This window comes from Anomaloglossus baeobatrachus, chromosome 3 (genome assembly GCF_048569485.1).
Source record: "Anomaloglossus baeobatrachus isolate aAnoBae1 chromosome 3, aAnoBae1.hap1, whole genome shotgun sequence".
Taxonomy (NCBI): Eukaryota; Metazoa; Chordata; class Amphibia; order Anura; family Aromobatidae; genus Anomaloglossus; species Anomaloglossus baeobatrachus.
In genome coordinates this window covers 707,058,343-707,076,592 of record NC_134355.1, presented here as the reverse complement: position 1 = coordinate 707,076,592, position 18,250 = coordinate 707,058,343, and the positions used below count along the sequence as shown (strand labels likewise).

The window sequence follows — 18,250 nt, the reverse complement described above, 5'->3', positions numbered from 1 at the left end:
CAGCATGGGGGGAATAGCGCTATCCAACAGCATGTGTGACATATACAGCATGGGAGGAATAGCGCTATCCAACAGCATGTGTGACATCTACAGCATGGGAGGAATAGAGCTATCCAACAGCATGTGTGACATATACAGCATGGGAGGAATAGAACTATCCAACAGCATGTGTGACATATACAGCATGGGAGGAATAGAGCTATCCAACAGCATGTGTGACATATACAGCATGGGAGGAATAGAACTATCCAACAGCATGTGTGACATATACAGCATGGGAGGAATAGAGCTATCCAACAGCATGTGTGACATATACAGCATGGGAGGAATAGAGCTATCCAACAGCATGTGTGACATATATACAGCATGGGAGGAATAGAGCTATCCAACAGCATGTGTGACATATACAGCATGGGAGGAATAGAGCTATCCAACAGCATGTGTGACATATACAGCATGGGAGGAATAGCGCTATCCAACAGCATGTGTGACATATACAGCATGGGAGGAATAGCGCTATCCAACAGCATGTGTGATATATACAGCATGGGAGGAATAGCACTATCCAACAGCATGTGTGACATATACAGCATGGGAGGAATAGAGCTATCCAACAGCATGTGTGATATATACAGCATGGGGGGAATAGCGCTATCCAACAGCATGTGTGACATATACAGCATGGGGGGAATAGCGCTATCCAACAGCATGTGTGACATATACAGCATGGGAGGAATAGCGCTATCCAACAGCATGTGTGACATATACAGCATGGGAGGAATAGCACTATCCAACAGCATGTGTGACATCTACAGCATGGGAGGAATAGAACTATCCAACAGCATGTGTGACATATACAGCATGGGGGGAATAGCGCTATCCAACAGCATGTGTGATATATACAGCATGGGAGGAATAGAGCTATCCAACAGCATGTGTGACATATACAGCATGGGAGGAATAGCGCTATCCAACAGCATGTGTGACATATACAGCATGGGAGGAATAGCACTATCCAACAGCATGTGTGACATATACAGCATGGGGGGAATAGCGCTATCCAACAGCATGTGTGACATATACAGCATGGGGGGAATAGCGCTATCCAACAGCATGTGTGATATATACAGCATGGGAGGAATAGAGCTATCCAACAGCATGTGTGACATATACAGCATGGGAGGAATAGCACTATCCAACAGCATGTGTGACATCTACAGCATGGGAGGAATAGAGCTATCCAACAGCATGTGTGACATATACAGCATGGGAGGAATAGCACTATCCAACAGCATGTGTGACATGTACAGCATGGGAGGAATAGAGCTATCCAACAGCATGTGTGACATATACAGCATGGGAGGAATAGAGCTATCCAACAGCATGTGTGATATATACAGCATGGGAGGAATAGAGCTATCCAACAGCATGTGTGACATATACAGCATGGGAGGAATAGCACTATCCAACAGCATGTGTGACATCTACAGCATGGGAGGAATAGAGCTATCCAACAGCATGTGTGACATATACAGCATGGGAGGAATAGCGCTATCCAACAGCATGTGTGATATATACAGCATGGGAGGAATAGAGCTATACAACAGCATGTGTGATATATACAGCATGGGAGGAATAGAGCTATCCAACAGCATGTGTGACATCTACAGCATGGGAGGAATAGAGCTATCCAACAGAATGTGTGACATATACAGCATGGGAGGAATAGAGCTATCCAACAGCATGTGTGACATATACAGCATGGGAGGAATAGAGCTATCCAACAGCATGTGTGACATATACAGCATGGGAGGAATAGCGCTATCCAACAGCATGTGTGACATATACAGCATGGGAGGAATAGCGCTATCCAACAACATGTGTGATATATACAGCATGGGAGGAATAGCGCTATCCAACAGCATGTGTGACATATACAGCATGGGAGGAATAGAGCTATCCAACAGCATGTGTGATATATACAGCATGGGAGGAATAGAGCTATCCAACAGCATGTGTGATATATACAGCATGGGAGGAATAGAGCTATCCAACAGCATGTGTGATATATACAGCATGGGGGGAATAGCGCTATCCAACAGCATGTGTGACATATACAGCATGGGAGGAATAGCACTATCCAACAGCATGTGTGATATATACAGCATGGGAGGAATAGCGCTATCCAACAGCATGTGTGATATATACAGCATGGGGGGAATAGAGCTATCCAACAGCATGTGTGACATATAGAGCATGGGAGGAATAGCACTATCCAACAGCATGTGTGACATATACAGCATGGGAGGAATAGCGCTATCCAACAGCATGTGTGACATCTACAGCATGGGGGGAATAGAGCTATCCAACAGCATGTGTGACATATACAGCATGGGAGGAATAGAGCTATCCAACAGCATGTGTGACATATACAGCATGGGAGGAATAGAGCTATCCAACAGCATGTGTGACATATACAGCATGGGAGGAATAGCGCTATCCAACAGCATGTGTGACATATACAGCATGGGAGGAATAGCGCTATCCAACAACATGTGTGATATATACAGCATGGGAGGAATAGCGCTATCTAACAGCATGTGTGACATATACAGCATGGGAGGAATAGAGCTATCCAACAGCATGTGTGACATCTACAGCATGGGAGGAATAGCGCTATCCAACAACATGTGTGATATATACAGCATGGGAGGAATAGCGCTATCCAACAGCATGTGTGACATATACAGCATGGGAGGAATAGAGCTATCCAACAGCATGTGTGACATCTACAGAATGGGAGGAATAGCGCTATCCAACAGCATGTGTGACATCTACAGAATGGGAGGAATAGCGCTATCCAACAACATGTGTGATATATACAGCATGGGAGGAATAGCGCTATCCAACAGCATGTGTGATATATACAGCATGGGAGGAATAGAGCTATCCAACAGCATGTGTGACATCTACAGCATGGGAGGAATAGAGCTATCCAACAGCATGTGTGACATATACAGCATGGGAGGAATAGCGCTATCCAACAGCATGTGTGACATACAGCATGGGAGGAATAGAGCTATCCAACAGCATGTGTGATATATACAGCATGGGAGGAATAGAGCTATCCAACAGCATGTGTGATATATACAGCATGGGGGGAATAGCGCTATCCAACAGCATGTGTGACATATACAGCATGGGAGGAATAGCACTATCCAACAGCATGTGTGACATGTACAGCATGGGAGGAATAGCGCTATCCAACAGCATGTGTGACATATACAGCATGGGAGGAATAGCACTATCCAACAGCATGTGTGACATGTACAGCATGGGAGGAATAGCGCTATCCAACAGCATGTGTGACATATACAGCATGGGAGGAATAGCGCTATCCAACAGCATGTGTGACATATACAGCATGGGAGGAATAGAGCTATCCAACAGCATGTGTGATATATACAGCATGGGAGGAATAGCACTATCCAACAGCATGTGTGACATATACAGCATGGGAGGAATAGCGCTATCCAACAGCATGTGTGATATATACAGCATGGGAGGAATAGAGCTATCCAACAGCATGTGTGATATATACAGCATGGGAGGAATAGAACTATCCAACAGCATGTGTGATATATACAGCATGGGAGGAATAGAGCTATCCAACAGCATGTGTGATATATACAGCATGGGAGGAATAGCACTATCCAACAGCATGTGTGACATATACAGCATGGGAGGAATAGCGCTATCCAACAGCATGTGTGATATATACAGCATGGGAGGAATAGCGCTATCCAACAGCATGTGTGATATATACAGTATGGGAGGAATAGAGCTATCCAACAGCATGTGTGATATATACAGCATGGGAGGAATAGAACTATCCAACAGCATGTGTGACATATACAGCATGGGAGGAATAGCGCTATCCAACAGCATGTGTGACATCTACAGCATGGGGGGAATAGCACTATCCAACAGCATGTGTGACATATACAGCATGGGAGGAATAGCGCTATCCAACAGCATGTGTGACATATACAGCATGGGAGGAATAGCGCTATCCAACAGCATGTGTGACATATACAGCATGGGAGGAATAGAACTATCCAACAGCATGTGTGATATATACAGCATGGGAGGAATAGCGCTATCCAACAGCATGTGTGACATATACAGCATGGGAGGAATAGCACTATCCAACAGCATGTGTAACATCTACAGCATGGGAGGAATAGAGCTATCCAACAGCATGTGTGATATATACAGCATGGGAGGAATAGAGCTATCCAACAGCATGTGTGATATATACAGCATGGGAGGAATAGCACTATCCAACAGCATGTGTGATATATACAGCATGGGAGGAATAGCACTATCCAACAGCATGTGTGATATATACAGCATGGGAGGAATAGCGCTATCCAACAGCATGTGTGACATCTACAGCATGGGAGAAATAGCGCTATCCAACAGCATGTGTGACATCTACAGCATGAGAGGAATAGCGCTATCCAACAGCATGTGTGCCATGTACAGCATGGGAGGAATAGCGCTATCCAACAGCATGTGTGACATATACAGTGTTATGAGGGGGACCCGGGGAAGCGTGCCAAGATGGGGAATGGACAGCTTCCGCCGGTCAAGGTCCACTGTGCGGTGTAAGGGACCGCTGCTATGGTGGGTGAAGAGTGAGCGGGTTGCTGCTAGCGATCGTCTGGAATGTCACAGACGATCTATGTACACCGGTCTGCCCTAACCCGTGTGGGTTGTATGGCAGGGATCACACGGCTCGGTGTACCTGTTGCACGGGGAAGCACAGAGGTGCCCACGCACGTGTGCCAGTGGAAGTCACGAGAATATGGCACGAGGGTAGCACAGAGGTGCCCACGCACGTGTGCTTTCAATAACCAGGTGAGTCCGGTGGAGACTCGAGGAGCTCACCTGGGACAGGAACACGGCCTGTTGAAGGAGCTACTGCCGGAGCAGCAAACCAGGTGCTGCCTAAGCAGCAAGGGCCAAGCCCACAGAAGACGATAATGCCTGAGCAGTGGCGTGGCAGCACGCTGCCAGACATCCAAACATAGAAGGACGGTCGCGCGCCGCCATGATGGCAGGAGGAGCTTTTAAGGAGGTGTAGCTCCAGCCAAGGGCGGGCGCGAGGCGGAGATGATGGACTTGACCCAATCAGGATCCACGACATCCCAGCCTGGCCAGTCAGGATTCACCACATCACCAGCCTTGTCATCAAGCCGTGTGACGTCAGTGGGCGAATCAGGATCCACCAAGCATAGCACATGCTCACCCTCCTGCCTCTGGGAAATAGAGGCGGGATCCTCGGTCTCACAATGTGTAGAGATAACGGGAGTCTCACTGCTTCCCTGAGCAGCAAACCTCTGCACATTGCGCAACCTCACAGACCTTCGAGGCTGCTGAGCAGGAGGAGCTGCGGCAGGCAAGGAATGGGAGACCGCCTCATTTCTTGCAACAGGAGTACCACTAGGTGTCACCCTTATGCTGCCTCTCTGAGGAGGTTTCTCCTGTACTCTGCGCAGTCTGGCAGACCTTCGGCGCTGCTGAGCAGGAGCGCTCGTGGCAGGCAAGGAGACTGTCTCATTCCTTGCCACAGGAGAGCCACGAGGTGTAACATTACCCCCCCCGTCTAGGGCCCCCCCTGCCCGTGCTCGAAGGCCGCTATCAAACCCGGGGCGTGGATATGATCCTCCAATTCCCAGGATCTATGCTCCGGACCACGGCCGACCCACTCCACGAGGTAGTACCTCTTGCCCCGTATGACTTTTGTCTCCACAAGCTTCGCCACCTCAGAGTCGTCGGGCGGGGAGTCAGTTTGAGGCGTCAGGGACCCCGAGAACTTATTAAGTCGTACGGGTTTCAGGAGGGACACGTGAAAGGTGTTGGCTATAGCCCAGCGTGGAGGGAGCTGGAGTCGGTATGCCACCGGGTTCACCTGCTCTAGTACTTTAAACGGACCCAGGTACCTAGGGGCGAACTTGGCTGCCTGTACCCGTAGGTTAACATTCTTAGAGGACAGCCACACTAGGTCACCAGGGGCGAAGGATGGTGCAGGGCGGCGGCGCTCATCAGCCGTTGTCACCATCCGGTCTTTAGCCCTCTTAAGGGCCTCTTGGGTGTTATCCCAGATCTCCCGGGCCTCGGCCGCCCAATCCTCCACTCTAGGATCGGGTGACGTAATGGGCATCGGAACCGGGATTCTGGGATGTTGTCCGTTATTGAGCAGGAACGGAGTCTGACCAGAGGATTCATGGACCGAATTATTAATGGCAAATTCGGCCCAAGGAAGGAGGTTAGCCCAGTTGTCGTGGTGCGCGGAGATAAAATGGCGGAGGTAAGTTACCAAGGTCTGATTGGTCCTCTCTACCAGTCCATTGGTTTCGGGATGGTATGCGGAGGAGATGTTCAGCTCTATCTGCAGGAGCTTACAGAGCTCTCTCCAGAAGCGAGACGCGAACTGGGGACCCCGGTCGCTCACCACCTTGTCAGGCATGCCATGCAGCCTAAATACATGCCTAATGAATAAGGTGGCGAGAGCACGTGACGTCGGGAGTCGTGGGAGAGGCACCAAGTGGACCATTTTAGAGAAGTGATCGTGATGACCCATACGACCTTGTGACCTGCTGACTTGGGCAGATCTCCCAGGAAGTCCATTCCCACCACTTCCCAGGGACGATCCGGCACTGGCAGTGGGTGAAGAAGACCTGCCGGTCTCTGCCGGGACGGCTTATTCCGTGCACACGACATACAGGCTCCCACATACTCCTGTATGTCCTGGGGTAGTCTCGGCCACCAATAGTGCCTAGTCACAAGGTCTCTGGTCCTTTTGACCCCAAAGTGGCCCCCGACCTTGGAGGCATGGGCCCACGATAGCACCTCATTCCGTAGTTCAGGGGGAACGAGGGTCTTGCCAGGTGGCACCTGGTCCAAAGAAGTGGGAGTGACCATCCTCAAGCTGTCCGGGGGTAGTATAAGACGAGGCTCCTCCTCGTCCTCCTCCAACACAACCATACAACGTGACAAGGCATCGGCCCGTACGTTCTTCTCACCGGCCAGGTGGCGGATAATAAAGCGGAACCGGGAGAAGAACAAGGACCAACGGGCCTGCCTTGGGTTCAGGCGTTGTGCTGTCTGGAGGTATGTGAGATTTTTATGGTCGGAAAATACTTCAAATGGATGCTTCGCACCCTCCAGGAGATGCCGCCATTCCTGGAATGCTAGTTTCATCGCCAGTAACTCCCTATCCCCTATGGAGTAGTTCCTCTCGGCCGGAGAAAAGGTTTTGGAGAAAAAGAAACATGGATGCTTCCTTCCTCGTTCGTCTTTCTGGTACAGGACTGCACCAGCACCGACCGAAGAGGCGTCTACCTCTAGTAGGAAGGGTTTGGAGATGTCTGGACGATGAAGGATGGGAGCTCTGGAGAAGTGAGTTTTGAGAGTGTGAAATGCCTCTACCGTTTCCCGTGTCCATGCTTTGGGATTAGCGCCCTTGCGGGTAAGGGCAATGATGGGTGCTGCCACCGTCGAGAAGTTGGGAATGAACTGGCGATAATAATTGATAAACCCCAAGAATCGCTGAATCGCTTTCAGCGAGCGGGGCTCAGGCCATTTCATCACTGTCTCCAACTTCCCCGGATCCATTGCTAACCCCTGACTGGACACGATATACCCCAGGAACGGCAAGGATTCACGTTCAAAAACGCACTTTTCTAGCTTAGCATATAACGAATGAGTGCGGAGCCTCTTAAGTACTCGGATGACATCCCTCCGATGGGTGGCAAGATCGGGGGAGAAGATAAGGATATCATCCAGGTATGCAACCACGGAAAGATACAAATCCCGGAAAACATCATTCACAAAGTCTTGAAATACGGCGGGGGCATTGCAGAGTCCGAAGGGCATTACGAGATACTCGTAGTGACCGTCCCTGGTGTTGAAGGCGGTCTTCCACTCATCGCCCTCTCGGACTCGCACTAGATTATACGCCCCGCGTAGATCCAGCTTCGTGAAGATCTTTGCCCCGCGGAATCGATCAAATAACTCCGTAATGAGGAGCAAAGGGTATTTGTTTTTGATCGTGATTGCATTTAATCCCCTGTAATCGATACAGGGGCGTAGATCCCCTTCCTTCTTTTGCACGAAGAAGAACCCCGCACCGGCCGGTGAAATAGACTTGCGAATGAACCCTTTTGCCAGGCTGTCCTGAAAATATTTGGACATAGCCTCCGTCTCTGGAGCAGAGAGGGGATACACTCTGCCCCTAGGGGGCTCGGAGCCTGGCTTCAGGTCTATTCGGCAATCGTATGGCCGGTGGGGAGGAAGGGTATCTGCGGCCCTCTTGGAGAAGACGTCCCTGTAGGCCTCATAAGGTGTCGGTAAGCCTGGCTCCCCTGTATTCCCTGAGGACCCAACCGACCTAATGGTAGCGGGTGGTTCGGTAGTCACGAGGTGCTCCCTACAGGATCCTGCCCATGATGAGATCTCCCCTGTTGCCCAGTTGAGTATAGGAGCATGCTGTCTCAACCAGGGGAGGCCCAGTAGGATCTCATCCGTCCCCCCTGGAAGCACCAGGAAGGACACCTGCTCATGGTGTCCTGGTGGTACTTCCATCCTGAGAGGGATGGTGATCTGGGTGATGGGATCGACTAGTAGGGACCCATTGACTACCCGAACCCTGAGTGGCTTGGGCAAGAGAACCAGGGGAACTGAGTATCGGGTTGCCAGGGAGGTCGAAATGAAATTGCCATCAGCGCCTGAGTCCAGGCAGGCCAGAGCAGAGAAGAGAGTAGTGCCAAACTGCAACTGGGCGCTGATAGTCAACCTAGAGGGAGAAGCAGCGTCTAGGAACCCCCCTCTGATGGAAACTAGACGCTGTCTTTTCCCGACGGTTTGGGACATCGGGTAGCTATGTGTCCCCTCTGCCCACAGGAAAAGCAGATGACACCAGACCGAGAACCTGGGGTAGAGGAGACCGCTTTGGACACCTCCATTGACTCCACGGAGTCGCCTACAGAGCTGGCTGGGAGACCTGTCTGGTGGAAGATGGGAGCCAGACGCTTTTTAGGCCGTGAGGACGTGGGTGCTGAAGAGACCTCGAGCCTCCGCTCCGCCTGGCGGATGTCTATGCGAGAGGCAACCACAATCAAGGACTCTAAAGTAGCAGGCACCTCACGCGTGGCCAGTGCGTCTTTGACGAACCCTGCCAGGCCCTCCCAGAACACAGGGACAAGGACCTTATCGGGCCAGTCCAGCTCTGCGGCAAGTGTCCTAAAGTGTACGGCAAAGTCCCCGACTGAAGCGGACCCTTGCCGAAGTCGTAGGAGGCGCAGCGCGGAGTCGTGGGTGACTTGAGGCCCGAGGAACACCATTCTCATGGCCCCAAGATAAGATGCTAAGTTATTCACCACCCGATCTCCGCGCTCCCACAACGGCGTGGACCACTTCAGCGCTCTCCCTGTGAGCAGGGACTGGACGAAGGCTACCTTCGCCTTCTCGGTAGCGTAAAGAGTCGCGGACAGCTCTAAGTAGGTGGTAACTTGGTTTATAAACCCACGGCACTCGGAGCTGTTCCCGCTAAAGCGCTCTGGAAGCGCAAGGCGAGGAGTCCTTCCGCCCAATAGCACAGCCTGGGTAGCCGCCTGGGTGGCGACTGTCGTCAGAGCAGTCTTGTCGGAGGAAGACTGCTCCACTGCTGCCAAACGTGATTCCAACTGCTGCACATAACGCAGCAACTGCTGCTGCTCTTCAGCCATAGCCAGACCTTTGGCACGACCGTAATGTTACGAGGGGGACCCGGGGAAGCGTGCCAAGATGGGGAATGGACAGCTTCCGCCGGTCAAGGTCCACTGTGCGGTGTAAGGGACCGCTGCTATGGTGGGTGAAGAGTGAGCGGGTTGCTGCTAGCGATTGTCTGGAATGTTACAGACGATCTATGTACACCGGTCTGCCCTAACCCGTGTGGGTTGTATGGCAGGGATCACACGGCTCGGTGTACCTGTTGCACGGGGAAGCACAGAGGTGCCCACGCACGTGTGCCAGTGGAAGTCACGAGAATATGGCACGAGGGTAGCACAGAGGTGCCCACGCACGTGTGCTTTCAATAACCAGGTGAGTCCGGTGGAGACTCGAGGAGCTCACCTGGGACAGGAACACGGCCTGTTGAAGGAGCTACTGCCGGAGCAGCAAACCAGGTGCTGCCTAAGCAGCAAGGGCCAAGCCCACAGAAGACGATAATGCCTGAGCAGTGGCGTGGCAGCACGCTGCCAGACATCCAAACATAGAAGGACGGTCGCGCGCCGCCATGATGGCAGGAGGAGCTTTTAAGGAGGTGTAGCTCCAGCCAAGGGCGGGCGCGAGGCGGAGATGATGGACTTGACCCAATCAGGATCCACGACATCCCAGCCTGGCCAGTCAGGATTCACCACATCACCAGCCTTGTCATCAAGCCGTGTGACGTCAGTGGGCGAATCAGGATACACCAAGCATAGCACATGCTCACCCTCCTGCCTCTGGGAAATAGAGGCGGGATCCTCGGTCTCACAATGTGTAGAGATAACGGGAGTCTCACTGCTTCCCTGAGCAGCAAACCTCTGCACATTGCGCAACCTCACAGACCTTCGAGGCTGCTGAGCAGGAGGAGCTGCGGCAGGCAAGGAATGGGAGACCGCCTCATTTCTTGCAACAGGAGTACCACTAGGTGTCACCCTTATGCTGCCTCTCTGAGGAGGTTTCTCCTGTACTCTGCGCAGTCTGGCAGACCTTCGGCGCTGCTGAGCAGGAGCGCTCGTGGCAGGCAAGGAGACTGTCTCATTCCTTGCCACAGGAGAGCCACGAGGTGTAACAATACAGCATGGGAGGAATAGCGCTATCCAACAGCATGTGTGACATATACAGCATGGGAGGAATAGCGCTATCCAACAGCATGTGTGACATATACAGCATGGGAGGAATAGAGCTATCCAACAGCATGTGTGACATATACAGCATGGGAGGAATAGGGCTATCCAACAGCATGTGTGACATATACAGCATGGGAGGAATAGCGCTATCCAACAGCATGTGTGACATCTACAGCATGGGGGGAATAGCACTATCCAACAGCATGTGTGACATCTACAGCATGGGGGGAATAGCACTATCCAACAGCATGTGTGACATATACAGCATGGGAGGAATAGAGCTATCCAACAGCATGTGTGACATATACAGCATGGGAGGAATAGAACTATCCAACAGCATGTGTGACATATTCAGCATGGGAGGAATAGAGCTATCCAACAGCATGTGTGACATATTCAGCATGGGAGGAATAGAGCTATCCAACAGCATGTGTGACATATAGAGCATGGGAGGAATAGAACTATCCAACAGCATGTGTGACATATACAGCATGGGAGGAATAGAACTATCCAACAGCATGTGTGACATATACAGCATGGGAGGAATAGAGCTATCCAACAGCATGTGTGACATATACAGCATGGGAGGAATAGCGCTATCCAACAGCATGTGTGACATATACAGCATGGGAGGAATAGAACTATCCAACAGCATGTGTGACATATACAGCATGGGAGGAATAGCGCTATCCAACAGCATGTGTGACATATACAGCATGGGAGGAATAGAACTATCCAACAGCATGTGTGACATATACAGCATGGGAGGAATAGCGCTATCCAACAGCATGTGTGACATATACAGCATGGGAGGAATAGAACTATCCAACAGCATGTGTGACATATACAGCATGGGGGGAATAGCGCTATCCAACAGCATGTGTGACATATTCAGCATGGGAGGAATAGAGCTATCCAACAGCATGTGTGACATATAGAGCATGGGAGGAATAGAACTATCCAACAGCATGTGTGACATATACAGCATGGGAGGAATAGAGCTATCCAACAGCATGTGTGACATATACAGCATGGGGGGAATAGAGCTATCCAACAGCATGTGTGACATATACAGCATGGGAGGAATAGCGCTATCCAACAGCATGTGTGACATATACAGCATGGGAGGAATAGAACTATCCAACAGCATGTGTGACATATACAGCATGGGAGGAATAGCGCTATCCAACAGCATGTGTGACATATACAGCATGGGAGGAATAGAACTATCCAACAGCATGTGTGACATATACAGCATGGGGGGAATAGCGCTATCCAACAGCATGTGTGACATATTCAGCATGGGAGGAATAGAGCTATCCAACAGCATGTGTGACATATAGAGCATGGGAGGAATAGAACTATCCAACAGCATGTGTGACATATACAGCATGGGAGGAATAGAGCTATCCAACAGCATGTGTGACATATACAGCATGGGGGGAATAGAGCTATCCAACAGCATGTGTGACATATAGAGCATGGGAGGAATAGAGCTATCCAACAGCATGTGTGACATATAGAGCATGGGAGGAATAGAACTATCCAACAGCATGTGTGACATATACAGCATGGGAGGAATAGAACTATCCAACAGCATGTGTGACATATACAGCATGGGAGGAATAGAGCTATCCAACAGCATGTGTGACATATACAGCATGGGAGGAATAGCGCTATCCAACAGCATGTGTGACATATACAGCATGGGAGGAATAGAACTATCCAACAGCATGTGTGACATATACAGCATGGGAGGAATAGCGCTATCCAACAGCATGTGTGACATATACAGCATGGGAGGAATAGAACTATCCAACAGCATGTGTGACATATACAGCATGGGGGGAATAGCGCTATCCAACAGCATGTGTGACATATTCAGCATGGGAGGAATAGAGCTATCCAACAGCATGTGTGATATATACAGCATGGGGGGAATAGCGCTATCCAACAGTATGTGTGAAAAAGACTTAGGTATACTAATAGATCACAGACTGAACATGAGTCTACAGTGTGACGCAGCAGCAAAAAAGGCAAACCCCATTCTAGGATGTATTAACAGAAGCATACATTCTAGATCATGTGAAGTCATTATCCCCCTTTACTATTGGTCAGACCTCATCTGGAATATTGTGTACAGTTCTGGGCACCAAATTTTAAAAAAGACATCAACAAACTGGAGCAAGTTCAGAGAAGAGTGACCAGAATGGTGACTGGACTGCAAACCATGTCCTATGAGGAACGGTTACAGGATTTAGGATTGTTTAGCTGCAAAAGAGAAGACTATGAGGAGACTTAATAGCGGTCTACAAATATCTTACAGGCAGTCACACTGTAGAGGGATCAGTTTTATTCTCATTTTCACAAGGAAAGAATAGAAGCAATGGGATGAAACTGTTGGGGGGGGAGACACAGATTAGACATTAGAAAAAACTTTTTGACAGTAAGGGTGATCAATGAGTGGAATACGCTGCCATGAGAGGTGGTGAGTTCTCCTTCAATTGAAGTCTTTTAAAAGAGGTTGGACGGACATCTGTCCGGGATGATTTAGTGAATCCTGCTTTGAGCAGGGGGTTGGACTAGATGACCCAGGAGGTTCATTCCAACTCTAATATTCTATGAATAAATTCATTCTGTACTGAGCACTGTGGAGAGAGGAAGCATTTGGAAGCTGTTGGAGCCATGTTGCCTGCAGCCCTGGTGTTTGGCTGCAGCAGTGATGTTCATTGTATATGCTTTTTATCTATGTTCCCCTGTGGCTTATTATCGCAGTGGTAAAATCTAGTGCACTCACTTTAGGGACAGCTAGGGACTAGGCACATGATGGCAGAGGGGGTAAGGCCCCGCATAGGAACGTTAGGGAGATTAGGGAGCATACACAAGTTAGTGTCAGGAGGTGCCGCATCTTCCCTCTCCCTACTGTAAGTGCCTTCCTACCCCTCTAAAATCCCCATTGTAACCTCTGTGGTGCATCGTCTGCCAGACATCCCCTTGTCCATGCGTGACAACAGGTGAAGGGTTAGATGAATATAATAGTTTATTGATTTTTTTAACAACTTCCCGGCTTACACAAATCCTGCTAAATTAATTTACTCAAAATTCTCCACAATTTGTACTGGCTAGAATCCAAGACTGTTGGGAAAGTCTAAGGTAAATTGATATGTTTAGAATGGATGTATTCATCCTTACCAGTTCTTGTAGGAAAATGCTGCTCTGCTACATCTAGGGTTCTGATAAGAAGTGGGGGTGATGGGGGACTATGATGGAGATAGATTATCGTTTGAAAGGTCAGATAAGAAGATTCCGTTACTGAATGATAAATTGTGTCACATCTCCAAGCTTCCCGCATGATAACCTCGTCCGATAAAATCATTATATTTTGTAGATCAGCTATGGAGCAACCAGTCCAGGTCTAAATGATCGAAATCACTACCCGTCTTTTTATAGGACAGTTGAAAGTTTCCGGAGCAGTTACATGGTGCTCTCCAAGATGATCAGGTTCTTCCGGTGGACGTGGGTTGGGATTATATTAACAGATGATGAGAGCGGTAATGAAGAGATTGACATTTTAACCCATTATCTGACCAAGAATAATGTCTGTGTGGCCTACACCATAAAAGTTAAATTTGTGAACCTAAGACAACTAGATGGCATTGAAAGAAAAAATGTGGAGATGATCAGAAAGTCATCAGCCCAGGTGTTAATACTTTGTGGGACATATTCTCCATATCTGGCAGAACGGTTGGAGACCATAAAGGATGTTCTCCATGATAAGACTCTGGTCTTCGGGCCTTCATTTGCTGTGCTCAGATTTATTATGGAACATCATAGACAAGCATTTAATGGGAGTTTGGCTCTTGAATCTTTCGCGCTGCCTCTTCCAGATATGAGAAGCTTCTTTGAAAGTTTCCAGCCCATAAGTCATCCAGAAGACATGTTACTGGCTCACATCTGGTTGGCAAACGTGCGCTGTTTATCAAGACATCGTCAGTTTAATAGTTACCATGAATTCATGTACAAGAAATCTCTGCACAACTGCTCGGGGTCGGAGCGGGTCACAGATTTTAATAGTTTTAAGTTCAGAGGACTCAATGACCGAGTGTATAAAGCCGTGTGGTTACTGGCTCAGGCGCTGAACGCTCTACACGTGTCTGCGGCCAGACGGTCCACTGGTAACCTGGCTCCTCTCCAAAGGTACACACAGGTATATACGAACCTTCAATGTTGTTTTCTGCTCTTTTTTGTATATTTTCCTAGCAGAGTAGTTAAGTCCACATTTCATCAGCAACATACAGTTGAAACCCTTAAGGCCGCTTTACACGCTGCGATATCATTACCGATATCGCTAGCGTGCGTACCCGCCCCATCCGTTGTGCGACATGGGCAAATCGCTGCCCGTGGCGCACAACATCGCGCGGGCCCGTCAAACTACTTACCTGCCTAGCGACGTCGCTGTGACCGGCAAACCGCCTCCTTTCTAAGAGGGCGGTTCGTTTGGCATCACAGCGACGTCACTAAGCGGCCGCCCAATCAAAGTGGAGGGGCGGAGATGAGCGGGACTAACATCCTGCCCACCTCCTTCCTTCCTCATTGCTGGCGGGACGCAGGTAAGGTGTGGTTCCTCGTTCCTGCGGTGTCACATATAGCGATGTATGCAGCCGCAGGAACGAGGAACAACATCGTTACTGCAGCAGCAACGATAATTGAGATTAGGGGGGGATGTCACCGTTGAGCGATTTTGAACATTTTTGCACCGATTCAAAATCGCTAATAGGTGTCACACGCAAAGACATCGCTAAAGCGGCCAGATGTGGGTCACAAAATCCGTGACCCCAACGACATCGCTTTAGCGATGTCGCTGCGTGTAAAGCGGCCTTAAGTTTTCCTTCTCAATAAAGATACATAGGCAGGTTTTTCCCTCCCTCTCTATAAAAACACATCCGCAGGGTTTTTCCCTCTGCTATCTATACAGATCTGCAAATTTTTCCCTCCACTCTCTATAAAGACACATCTGCAGGTTTTTCCCTTCGCTCTCTATGAAGACATATCTACAGGTTGTTCCCTCCATTCTCTAAAGACACATCTGCAGGTTTTTCCATCCGCTGTCTATAAAAACACATCTGCAGGGTTTTTTCCCATTTTAGGTCAATTAGGTAACAAAATTATATTTGCAAATTCCAGAATAATGAGAGCGAATAATTTAAGGAATTTTTGTTAAGTTCTGCAAAGTCAAAAGTTTATGTACACTGAGTCCTGTACCTTTAAACAATATGGGACCGCCTATATGATGATGTCATGTCTTTGGAAGCTTCTTATAGGTTTATTAGCAACATCTGAGTTAATTAGACACACCTGTGGATGTATTGTAATCCACACCTGAAACACACGGCTTCTTTGTGCAGCATCATGGGAAAGTCAAAAGAAATCAGCCCAGATCTCAGGAAGAGAATTGTGACTTGCACAAGTCTGGTTCATGCTTGAGTGCAATTTCCAGATACCTGAAGATGCCTCATTCATCTGTACAAACAATTATATGCAAGTACAAACAAGATGGGAATGTCCAGCCATCATACCACTCAGGGAGGAGACGGGTTCTGTGTACCAGAGATGAACATGCTTTGGTCAGACATGTGTATATCAACCCAAGAACAAAAGCAGAAGACCTTGTAAAGATGCTGGAGGAAGCTGGTAAGATCGTGTCATTATCCACAGTGATACGAGTACTCTATCAACATGGGCTGAAAGGCCGCTCTGCCAGGAAGAAGCCATTACTCCAAAAGAAATGGAAAATAGCCAGATTAATGTTTGCACATGCAACAGGAACAAAGACCTTCATTTCAGAACATGACCAGTGATCTGAGAAAACTAAAATTCAACTGATTGGCCATAATGACCATCGTTATACTTGAAGGAAAAAGGAAGAAGTTTTGAAGTCTAAGAACACCATCCATGAAACACAGAGGTGGCAGCATCATGTTATGGGGTTGTTTTGCTGCAGGAGGGACTGGTGACTTCACAAAATAGATGGTGTCATGAGGAAAGATTATGTGGCCATACTGAAGAACATCTCAAGACATCAGCCAGGAAATTACAGCTTGGGCAGATATAGGTCTTCCAGATGGACAATGACCCGAAGCTACTGCCAAACTGGCTACAAAATGGCTTAAGGAGAACAAAGTCAATGTTTTGGAGTGGCCATCACAAAACCCTGATCTCAATCCTACAGAAAATGTATGGGCAAAACTGAAAAGGCCGGAGCGAGCGGCGACCTCCAAACTTGCTACTCCAAATCTGTCCAAAAGGATCAGCCCAAATTCCACCAACTATTGTGAGAAGCTTGTGGAAGGATTCAGAAAGTTTCCCCCAACTCACACAGTGTAAGGACAATGCCACCAAATACTAATGACATGGAGGGGAAATTTCATGGAAAAACCTGCAGATGTGTCTGTATAGAGAACGGAGGAAAAACCTGCAGATCTGTCTGTATAGAGAGCAGAGGGAAAAACCTGCAGATGTGTCTGTATAGAGAGCAGAGGGAAAAACCTGCAGATGTGTCTGTATAGAGAGCGGAGGGGAAAACCTGCAGCTGTCTGTATAGAGAGTGGAGGGAAAACCTGCAGATGTGTCTGTATAGAGAGCGGAGGGGAAAACCTGCAGATGTGTCTGTATAGAGAGCAGAGGGAAAAACCTGCAGATGTGTCTGTATAGAGAGCGGAGGGAAAAACCTGCAGATGTATCTGTATAGAGAACGGAGGAAAAACCTGCAGATCTGTCTGTATAGAGAGCAGAGGGAAAAACCTGCAGATGTGTCTGTATAGAGAGCAGAGGGAAAAACCTGCAGATGTGTCTGTATAGAGAGTGGAGGGGAAAACCTGCAGCTGTCTGTATAGAGAGCGGAGGGAAAACCTGCAGATGTGTCTGTATAAAGAGCGGAGGGGAAAACCTGCAGATGTGTCTGTATAGAGAGCGGAGGGAAACATCTGTTAAGTGGAAACAACATCATGAAATGTCTACTTGTGAGGACAGAAGAAACTCTTTACATGAAGCCTGGTGGTAACACTACCAGCGTGCCAGGAGAGGTGGTGCTGGATAGGGCAGTAGAAAACATGAAAGATGCCTATGACAGTGAAATACTCTGCACCACAAAATTTGACTTTATCGATATTTAATGCAGGTCCCCAAGTGCACTGGTGGGATTATATGTTCACTTGCAGTCTGTGGGTCCATTTCTCCTCACCAGCACCAGCACTGCCCCCTTCTTCTGGACTGACGCTGGAGAGCGGACATTATCTAGCAGAGGCTCCATC

The 18,250-nt window shown here is 48.8% G+C and overlaps 1 protein-coding gene across 1 annotated transcript in view; it reads left to right on the top strand.

The window, feature by feature from the left end:
- Positions 1–14,192: 14,192 nt before the first annotated feature.
- LOC142297474 (vomeronasal type-2 receptor 26-like) overlaps positions 14,193–18,250 on the top strand; it is a 36,360-nt gene continuing 32,302 nt past the window's right edge. Inside the window, exons 1-2 of the mRNA XM_075341699.1 lie at positions 14,193–14,230; positions 14,391–15,137. Coding sequence (XP_075197814.1) covers positions 14,193–14,230; positions 14,391–15,137 — 785 coding nt within the window. The remainder of the gene's footprint in view (positions 14,231–14,390; positions 15,138–18,250) is intronic.